Source organism: Diplotaxodon limnothrissa, linkage group LG20 (assembly GCF_057381915.1).
Source record: "Diplotaxodon limnothrissa isolate DT_005_m linkage group LG20, D_limnothrissa_male_GT1.1, whole genome shotgun sequence".
Lineage (NCBI taxonomy): Eukaryota > Metazoa > Chordata > Actinopteri > Cichliformes > Cichlidae > Diplotaxodon > Diplotaxodon limnothrissa.
Genome location: NC_140615.1, coordinates 34,670,315 through 34,681,463, shown reverse-complemented (window position 1 = coordinate 34,681,463; position 11,149 = coordinate 34,670,315). Strand labels below are relative to the sequence as shown.

General features: G+C 40.7%; 1 protein-coding gene across 1 annotated transcript; it reads right to left on the bottom strand.

Moving 5' to 3' along the window:
- Positions 1 to 4,057: 4,057 nt before the first annotated feature.
- Positions 4,058 to 8,936, bottom strand: nr4a1 (nuclear receptor subfamily 4, group A, member 1). Its single transcript, XM_085344356.1, has 7 exons — positions 8,835 to 8,936; positions 7,004 to 7,808; positions 6,761 to 6,890; positions 6,492 to 6,655; positions 6,174 to 6,376; positions 5,889 to 6,067; positions 4,058 to 5,565 (listed from the first exon to the last, which is right to left on the bottom strand). The coding sequence occupies exons 2-7, from the start codon at positions 7,796 to 7,798 to the stop codon at positions 5,309 to 5,311; spliced, it is 1,728 nt and encodes a 575-aa protein (XP_085200482.1). The 5' UTR covers positions 7,799 to 7,808; positions 8,835 to 8,936; the 3' UTR covers positions 4,058 to 5,308.
- Between the last annotated feature and the right edge of the window lie 2,213 nt (positions 8,937 to 11,149).

Genomic DNA, 11,149 nt, shown 5'->3' with positions numbered 1-11,149 from the left:
GCTTAGTTGCAAGTGTCACGATAATCCAAGTGTGAGGGGCAGCATGCCAGCCCACTCTGTCATATCTAAGTGGCATTATTGATTTCATGTAATGACTGTCTATTTTAGTTGTGGCTATTATTAGAAATGTTCACGGGGGCGCTAAACTGCTCTGTGACCATCTGTAAGAACAGGTGACTGAGTAAAGAAAAAAACGTACAATCCCCAATCCCTACCAGTAATTTTCAGTTGTAGAATCCATGCCAAGGATCATTGAAGCTGATCAAGCAAGACACGGTGTCAACACCTGACTAAGAAACTTGATGCTGTTTTTTCCTTTTATTTTTCATGCATCTGTACCCAGTCTGCTGGACCTCTGTTCTATATATTAACACCAATATGTTTCAATGAGCTACAAGAGCTGCTTATAGTTGTGTTACTACTTGTATGACCACTTAAGGTGGAACATGAAGATGCTTGTATTGATATAGAGCTTATAACCTTGCCACTAAGCAGGCTTAAATGTCACGGTGCCCTTTTTAAACCAGCCAATGATGTAATTGTGTATTATCAACGAATAACTGCTAGTAGGAGCCCATGCTGTCTATTTAAATAACACGTTATGTGACATAAAGTGTCTTTAAAAAAAAAAGGAGGTAAACTGAACTGAGCCAGTATTATAAATAGCTCTTCAGATGCTCTCTGATTTCTTAATACCGCGGGTGTTCGTATCTGAGATTTTATGAGTATTTTTAGAAAGTGCTCCCCCAGCACACCACAGCATAGAAAAGTACTCCAGCAACCACCGACTGGTAAAACATCCTCAGGAGCTTCCTGCAGATGTTAAAAGACCTCAGCCTCCTGAGGAAGTACAGTCGGCTTTGGGCTTTTTTATACAGGTGCTCTGTGTTGCATGACCAGTCCAGTTTATTGTCCACCCACAGCCCGAGGTACTTGTACTTGTTGACCACCTCCACCTCCTCCCCCTCTATCTGAACCGGCAGTGGACCTGCTCTAGACCTCCCGAAGTCCACAACCAGTTCCTTAGTCTTTGAGGTGTTGAGTTGCAGGTGGTTTGTGTGACTCCATGCGACAAAGTTCCTCACCAGACTTCTGTACTCCTCTTCCTGATCATCCCAGAAACATGTATATATAACTTGCAATAATATGGATTTCTTCAGTAATTGGAAAAATCTATTACAAAAACATCTCTGATGGTTTTAATCCATTAACAAGGAATGCCCAGCTTGATTGATGACCCAAACAAGCTGGGCAAGGATCAAAGCCTCTGCAGGGCTGATATCAAGATTGTTCTACATTGTGCAAAATGAGTTTTGAGTGTTACTGTGAATTAATCACAATTCTTTAAAATGATTTAAACAAATTTAAATAATCTAAACACATTCAAGGACATATTTAAAACAATTATTTGCATGGGTAGATGAACCCCTTGATCACCATGTTCTCACTCGTGTTCATCTGTTACACAACAGATTTTATTTCACTCCTGGTCAGATGAGTCTCTTATGAAGCTCATCACTCTGCAAGCTTAAAGCATGTATTTGGAACAGAAACCTTTCAATTAGTCTTGTTTTGAATTTTTTTACACACATGAGGAACTCTGTCACAGCTTGTTCATCTATTATCACCTGAAATCTAACAAGACATGTTCAAGTTACTCTCACTTTCCCCAGTTTCAACCAAAGTGTAATGAGTAGATCATAAAAGAGTTGTCCTATCCACGCTATCTTTATCACTCACATAAGTTTGGTAATCAAAGCGATACTGGTTTTATATAGCAGCTCTTTTTGGACAAGTCTTCACTTTTCCAATTATATAATCTTCCAGCTTGTGTATTAAGATACATTACCTTACCAGACAGAGATCTGAGATTCTGTAACTGTCATGAAGAAACATGAGATGTGCACAGTAGAGAACAACACGTACTGAGGGTCTATCGTACAGTGCAGCTAAGGATAGAAAGCACTATCCTGAGCCACTCATAATGATGCAGTGTAGTGACTCTTAATAGTTCTGTGATCCCTGAACCTTAGTGTGGCATCATCTGTGCATCCAGACAGTCATTTCAACAATGGAAGAACAGCATTAAAATGTAACACATTTTTAGTTTGTTGTTGCCACATGATACTTTTTAGTGAAGGTTACTCTGACTTTTAAATACATTTTATGCTCAATCATGTCCTCCTCTGAATTTGATCTAATTTTGGTTTTGAACTCTCATCTTGCAACATCATCAGGTCAAAAAGGTCTCCATGCCTTCACTGTTACATCTCATCTTCTTTCTCCTGCTTGACTGTTAATATGATCCCATGTAAATACTGCTAAATGGGTCGCAGTGCCACATGCTTAACCCACACACACACAATTTTATTTATCTGTGTGTTTTTCATATTTATGTGTTAAATGTGTTTTGGCTCTACAAAAACAACAATGGAAAGCATTTTGAGTCACTTCCCATTGTTGTTTTTATGAGGTTCATGTGTGTGTTGACATACACTCACACATGTATTCGTTATGCAATGATGAAGTAGTCTGGGTCACTTGAGACCGAACTGAGAAATCCACCAGCTTCTAAAAACAGATCAGCACATATCTGGGAGGGAAGAGGGTGGAGGGGATTCATTTTTGAGCGGTATGTACTGATCTGTCGCCAAAGGAAGAAACTCATCTTGACTGAGGTCAAAGGGTATTGAGGCAATCAATCAAGAATACCTTGACTCAGTTTAACAGGCTACATTCACAACAGTATACAGTGACTGAGAGAGAGCTCAGCACGCTGCAACATAAGAAAGCATATTAAAGCAGACAAAACACAAGTGATGTGATGACTCCAGCTGCAGCTGCCATCAGGGTGAAAAAGTGTGCATCTTTATGTGGGACTGCACAGCATTTTTATCCCTTGTCCTCCTGTCCCGCTTATTACAACAAGATTCCTTATTTTCCTGCTTTTATTAAATGGCTTTAAAGAAAACCCTAATCATAGATTTCCTGCAGGTTGCCATGTTACAGTTTTTCAAGATGGTGAATTGCAGGTCACCAGACAGTCACAAGCAATGCAGATTTCTTTTTCTTTCTTTCTTTCTTTTTGTTTGTTTGATGGAATATGATGGAAACTACCATAAATAGAAATACATGCCGCTACATTGAAGAGGAAACTTTAACTAAATTGGTGAGTGGAAAAGTATTCTCCATGGGTTTTTTTTCCTCCTAGTTATCATAGACTGTATGTAAAAGATAGAGGTGGTTTCTGATGAGCCAATGTGGAAGTGCCTTAAGCCTGCATTCTTTCTAATAGCAGCGGGTGATGCCTCTGGTTGGAGAAAGTCCTACAAGTCACATACAAGTATATGGGAAAACAGCCCAAATGCTCTCTCGATCTTGATCTGTACTAAATCAGTAAATGATTTTTGGTGTTTTGGTGTCAGCTGCTAGCTTCATTTTATTGAGTGCAGTATGTTGATCGTTTCATAAGTGGTGGTAGCCATTAGAGTTACCAGAATGCTCAGTCCAGGTTAGCAGACCGTGACTCTGCAAACCAGTGGCTCCTACCACAGTGGCTTCCTTCTTTTAGTTACAGTATGTTGTGTTATTTCCATTTTTATGAGGTTTATAGCACCAGAACATCGTATATGAACAAACAGAATCTCATACATCTTAGTTAATTTTCCAACACTGGTGACAATCAACTTCAGAAGTCACAAAACATCAAGACGTGTGTCCAACTGACTTCAACACTTGTTTTTGTTTATCCTGATAAGTTTTACATTGTGTTGTGAGAATTTTTAGGCCATTGGTCGTAAGACTGATGAAGATGTTTTCTCATTTTGTAGTACACCGACCTTCATAGCTTGGTCAACAAGCATTTGCTGGGAACGACTTTTAAATTCACAATGTACAGTTCAAGTGACACAAAACTGTAAGATGTAACAAATAATTCACACAACTCAGTTGGATTTATTGCAGCAAATTGTTCACTAGTTATGCATAAGAAGAACTACATTTAAAAAATACTCACTATTTAAAGAAAAAGCACAGTTAATATCGAATTTGGCTTTATATTTATACAAAGACCATCAGACAGACACCTGATTCTATGGTGGGGGAATTGCACCACTCAGTCAACTTCCACCATGCAATAACTACCCTGAACCTTGGCTTATAAATACCAATGATTGATATTTTCAGGAAATTTATCCATGATTATGCTGTTGCAGTTTGAGACTTGAGTAACACCTTTTGCACATGCTCTAAGTGTGTGGTGGTGGCTGCCTGCCAAATGCACTGCCTGGGCATGACTTTGTAGTGGAAATTGGAGGCGGAGCTTGCAAAAGGGGCTTCAATTACAGTAAGACAGGCAGCGTGAGATAAAAAAAACATTCCTTTCCTTTTATGGTTCTTTTCCTTTTTATAGTTTCGGTAGGAAGCTATATCAAAAATGACAACAACAAAAAAAAGAAGCGAGTGAATGATCAAGATGTACGATCGGTTCATTACTCCCCAACGCTGCCTGAGCTAAACAATAAATAAATTAAGACATTTAAAATATCCTAAACATTCAGAGAGAAAACAACAAACGCACTCAAAACATGCAGTTCGACATTTTATTAAGTGTTTATCTGCAGTAGAAGAGAACATCTTTGTACATAAAAACAACTCATCCAAAACAAACTGTATAAAACAGTTCAAGTGGCACCAACACCAGACTTCATAACAGATATAAAATCATTTACAAACAAGACCAGTGTGTAAGACTGTACTGGAAAATACACAGTATGTTAGCTGCTCAGAGTCGATTCATGATACATGAACTGTACTGCTGAATAAATCTGTGGGTATTGGCTATTTTAATACTGGAGCTGAAAATATCACATTAATGCTTTTTGCTTATATCATTCAAATGATGGTGCGGACCTTATTTGAATTCATTTGTAACTGTTTGGAAAAGTGCTGTCATTTCCCTCAGTTTAACAAAGTTTCCATTCACGGCACCTCGTATGTAAACAGTTACTGTTTGATCCATGAGATGACCTCTCTAATTCCATCTTGAGAGATTACAATTTCCTAACCAAATAAAGAATCATGTGATTGCTCCACAAAAAGGGACTTCTACAAGTTTTATTTCATTTTATAAGTCAGAAGTAGCACTTTACTTCTGATAATGCATAATCCCTAAGGATTGCTTTTTTTATTTCTTAGCTGCATGCAGTTTTACTTTGCTACCTGGAGTATGAGCACTCAGTCTGTTTGCTTTGGCTCTCAGATCAGCTCCAGATTTCACATCACAGATGGCATATCTCCCATCTCACGCTCAAAATGGAAGCGTATCCAGAAAGATTTTTTCCACGATCGGTGGCGGAGGAACGAGGTCTTCTAGTTTAAGGTAAAAGATGCGCTGGAGGCCTTGAGTGCACAGAGTCCTGAGCTCAGGCAGCTTCCCGAGAAGTCTGGATAAATAATTGGGCCTCAAAGAGCCAGAGCCACAGCCAGAGACGTGATCTTTGAGGCAGGTGATGAGCTGATTCTGCAGGTCTTCCACACGTTTTGGTTCCTTAAGACCATGCCGATCTGAGAAAATATAAGAGTCATTAAGCAATCATTTATCTGACTTTAACAAAATAAAACTAAATACAGATGGGAAAGCATAGCATCGTGGCCACAGAGGGAGGAAACAAGCAAATAAAGACCAATATAAGGGTATCAAAGATGACCCCACTTTGAAATTGCGGACTATATTTTGAAATATAGCACAGTGTAGATTGCGTTTAGGTCAGCTGTGATATATAATGTGCTCCATGTTATATTTTGTCATACACCTGTCATGTCAGTATTTTGAAGCAGATTCCCTATATATAGTGCTGTAATCTGAACTCAGCATGATAGTTTCTTACCGGTGATTATGACGAGGGCTGTGAGGCAGGAGAAGGAGGAAACGTCGAGCTTCATGCGATGGAGATTTTGCGAAAACTCCAAGATGGACTCGATCCAGTCGCCAAAACCCCGTACGCACTGCGTTTTATGAAGTACGACTCCATTGCAGAAGATGAGCTTCTCCGTTTTAGGATCAGACCTGCACAAGAGAAACACAGTTTGTTAGCTGTATAAAATATCTCAAGAATGTCAAAAGTAAATGCTAAAGAGGTAGTTTAAATTTTTTTAAAGGAAGTTACACTCACCGAAATGCAAGACGCAGGATGTAGAGTTCAACAAATGCCGATTCGAGCAGCAGTTCCTGATCCTCAAGACAGAACTCAGAGAATCCCGGGATGCTATTTGCCCACTGCCTGATAACCTCCATGGAGGCTGTAAGCAAGTCGTAAAACTGTCTGATGTCACTGGCGTCCTCTTTCTGATTAGGGCTGGTATCCATCTCAACATACTGAAATTAAACACAGCGCAGACATTTAGGTAGCTATCTCAGTTTATTCATTTATTTTTTAGCAAAGATTACTCCAAAAGAACTGAAACAGCTGTAGAAAATGTATTTTTCTTACCTTGGAATAATCCAGTGTCCCAATGCTGGGGTTTGAGTCAATATGTGCCCTCACGAGTGCGGCGATCATGCTCACTGGAGACACAGCAGCTGTTACATCCTGAATAATTTTAGGCTTGGAAGGTAAGCGGCCTCTTCGCCCTTTCAGGCTATCAGTTCTGACAACTGTAACAAAACAAACAAAATAAGAAATGTGGTAAATCTGTTACTTCAGGTTCAGTGTTAGCATCCTTCTACACTATGAATCATGTGTGTTTGCACTGCGCTCACCTTCCCTGACCATGCCTACAGCTAGACACTTCTGGAAACGGCAGAACTGGCATCGATTCCTCCGCCTCTTGTCCACAGGACAGTCTTTGTTGGAAAGGCATACATACTTTGAATTTTTCTGCACAGTACGCTGTAAAACAGAAAGAAGAAATGCTCTTAACTCACATAGCACAAACAAACAATTCGATAACAACTGTTTTCAAATAGGTGATTCTGCAGGACAGAGATATCAGATGTTATTACCTTGAAAAACCCTTTGCATCCTTCACAAGTGCGAACTCCATAGTGATGGCAGGAGGCGTTATCCCCACACACAGCACAGCAGCCTTCGTTTCCACCTGGACTTTTCAGCTTGGGTGACAAGCTTCCAGCGTCCAGTTGGTCAGCACCATCAAAGCTGCGTGCATGCTCCATCTCCAAGGTGGGAAAGGTCAGCGTAGATGGGTGAGGATGGCTCAAGGCAAAAGCATCATGATCTCGTAAGTGTGGCTGACCCAAAGGGGACATATCCTCCATGGATCCTGCACCAAACGTGAAGAAAGATGGTGCATGGGGTGCTGATGTCTCCTCGGTTGCCCAGTACCCTGGACTGGGTGAATATGGCCCAAAGGCTGAATCCCAGGTGGATGTGTGCTGACTCTGAAACCCAGGGGTTGAAGGAGCCGAGGCTGATGCAGGGCTGCCATAATAATCTGACCCAGTGGGGGACACAGATTCATCGGGGTAACTCAACATGAAAGATCCAGGGTAGCAGCCGTAAACTTGGAGTTCATCGAGCTTGAAAGGAGTTTCCTGCGCTGAGGATGGAGCAACATGGGCAGGAGCCGTAGTAAACTGGCATGAATATGCATCGAAGTCTCCCGTGGGAGTGCCCACCAGGGAGCCGATGCTTGGCAAGGATGGTGCAGAGAGGTGCTGGTCCAGTGGGCTACTCATTCCCACAGCCAGCCTGGAGATAAAGTCTGTGTTCTGAAACTCTGAGCTGCCGAGGTTGTTCTCACTAGGCTGAGATCCGTGCTGGGAATATATGCAAGTCATGACTGCAAGACTGAAAAACACAAAAAATGAGAATATAAGAGAAGCCACAAAATCCTGTCATTATCTTTACCCAACCTTCAAGCTTTGGCAGGTTAACCAGCTATAACAGAGGTGGAAGACACTGTTTCTCCACAGCCTTAGACAACATAAGTGCAGGGCCACACGTTGGATAACCAATGGTTAAAAGTTAGAATAAAAGTATTATTATGGAAAGAAAAAGCTCACAATACTATAAACACTCAAATAAAAACGGACTAGAATCATCTGAAAAGTGGCCCAAAGTCATTGCAGTGATTCAGCTCAAAATTTCATAGCAAAATATTGCCTGTTTTTAATTTATGTTGCTGTAGATTTTTCATGAAAAATGTCTGGCTTTGCCCTGGATGTCTTAACTTCTCAAGCATTAGTTTGATACAACACTAATTAACATCAAGTATGCTTCTTTGCAGCATCTATAGATATGCTGAAAGTCTTAAAGGAAGACCATCATGCGCGACATTCTTGAACCCCTCTGCAAATCCACAACAAGGAACCGCCACATGGTGAATTTCGAAGAAATTAAAGAGCCCGGCTGGAGGCGCGTTAGGCATCATTCATTACTGGAGAAGGTTACCCGCTTTTTTATATCACTTAGTCGTGGGGTATATATATATAGTCACGCCTGCAAAGTTCATTGAGCTTGACTTTCAGACATGGGTCCAATGCCAACCCATGAATCACATGTTACATATTACGATACCGCGGAGAAGACTGATGAGGGAACCCACTTGACATACTTATTCCAATCGTAGCCTATATTAGTGTAGATGTAAATCTAGCAAACTTACAACATAATGTATTTCTGCAAGCACAACTTCAAACACGTTTTCGTGTATAAAGGTGTAAACAGATGGCTGCATTCGTTCCGATTTAAAGTTATTTTGCTGCCAGATTAAGTTTTAGTATCATTCAGCTGCAGCCGTACATCTGAGAACTGAAAAAACGACATCCTGCATTCAAGTCTATTGTATTAAAGATCATTAATCCTCATTCTCACCTGTTGGGTCCGTCTACAAGTGTTTTGAACGGTCCGTATTCCACAAACGACCGTGTGTCATCTTATGCGTCTCTCAGCTGAGAAGCAGTCCCTGAGCTCGGGACCCGGGAACAACTTTATACGATTGGCTTTACTCTACCCATGACGCAGGAAGGTTTCCATACATGGGCGGGGAGATTTCCAGTCTGCGGCCAATCACAGCGCTGTTCGAGAGAACAGTCACAGGATGACGCACTACGGGATTCCGTTGACGCGCATACGACCAAGAACCGCAGCATTGTCCTCCCTGAGCAGACACGCACGCACAGGCACGCTCTCACTCTCACACATGGCTAAATAAAACTCTACAAATACAAATAAAAGTAATTCTGCGCATGCAAACACTGATAGTCGACTCCCCACAAGAATGTCTTTGTTATAGGCTGCGAATGCTTTGCTGATTATTGGTGGAAAAACTGTGATTTTATCATTTACAAACAGGAAGTCACAGATGTCTTTCTATTCCTGTGAGAGAGACAGAGAAAAAAAGAGCTATTTTCAAGCCTGGTGTCTTTGGGTAAGAATGGAGAAGAATACTGCTGAGACCTACATTTTACATATCTGCTGTGTACATATCCATCAGGTGTTCTACTTTGTATGGGACTGCACAGAAATCCTTCAATCTCCCATCTAGAGAGGGGTTATTGCAAGGACAAAGTAGGCACACACACAATGGTGGAAATATTATTTGATCCCCAGCTGAATTTGTAAGTTTGCACAGTTACAAAAATTGAATAGTCTATTTGTCTTATGATAGTTTCATTTTAATGTAGAGAGACAGTATATCAACCAAAATGTTGAAAAAAAAATACACTACATGAAAGTTATAAACTGATTTGCATGTCAGTTAGTGACCTTAATCCCTAAGTAAAACATGACTTAGTAGTACAAGGGTGGAGAAGCACTTGTTGGCAGCACAGCAATAAGATGTTTCTTGTACTCGGTCACCAGGTTTGTACACATCTCAGGAGGGATTTTGGCCCACTCCTCTTCACAGAAACAGTCTAAATCTGTTTCTTGGGTGGTACTTGCCAGCACGATGCATCATGCATTGAGGTCTGGAGACTAGCTATATTAATTACCTTAACTGCTCCTGCTATGGGCCGATCAATCACCTTTCTGATGGACCCAGGACCCAGGCAGGATCTTGCATAGCATTCTGAATGGTCGAACTAACAGGTGTTATGTTCTCTCACAAAGCTTCTTGCTTTGAAAGCTCTTTGGTCTTGTCCATGGTGGGGGAGAAGTTGAATGAAGAAAATGACTTTGTGGAGAGATGTGCTATATACACAAAATGAGTTGAGATCAGCAGTATCTGTAATTGATGTGTTATACTCTGTGTGCTACATGGACAAATCAGGCTGGGTTTTAAGGCCCTTTAGCTAATGAGGGCCAGTCAGATTTATTACTGTGGTTTTGATTCAAGCTTGTGTTTGCATCCTTAACGCGAATATATTGTCCTGCACCTAACATATAAAAAAGAAAGCCGCCTTGCATAATTGTTAGACTAAACACTGAGTGCTTAGGAAAGGCACACATAGCGAGCACTCTTTGCATGAGCAGGAGGGAGAGCCATCGTAATCCATTCATGCTCCTGTCTCACGAGACACTTCCCCACATTTTTTAGTTGCCTCTTCTTCAGCCACGTGTTTGTGCAGAAATCTGCATTCCCAGCCAGAGATGACTAACAGACAGAACAGCAGCTGAAATAACAGTTACTGCAACAGGAAAAGGTGAATAAAAGAGCATACAAAGACAAAGCCTTCCATTTATGCCTCAAAAAACTGGGCAGTAATGTTATTTTTAAAACAGCACACATTTTGTTCATATTCTTAATACCAAACTTTTAACCCGTATAGCTTATGTTTATTCAACGAGTTATATGTATCAGCTTTGCAGACTACCTCTCAATATTAGTAATGCTTCCCACATTTGCCCTACATTTACTTGCTAGCATCTGATCGCCTTAAGTGTGATTCACAGAGTAGTAATCGAGTAAAACAGAAATTAAAACTTGAGTTAAAGTGAAAACTCAGTCCTTAGAGCTGAGGTCCTGATCTTTGCTATGTGTGAACTGGTTTTTACTGATTTAAATGAGAGCCCTTGACTGTGACACAAAGGCCTTTATGTGTGTGTGCCTTTTTGAGACCTAACTGTAAAGAGGATCACAGTCTCAGAGCCTAGTTTGAGATCATTGTTTCTGTTTCGCATATTGGCAAATTCTTTTGTGTTTTGTTGCAAAGATATTAATCAGTATAAAGTAGAGAAAAACTGTA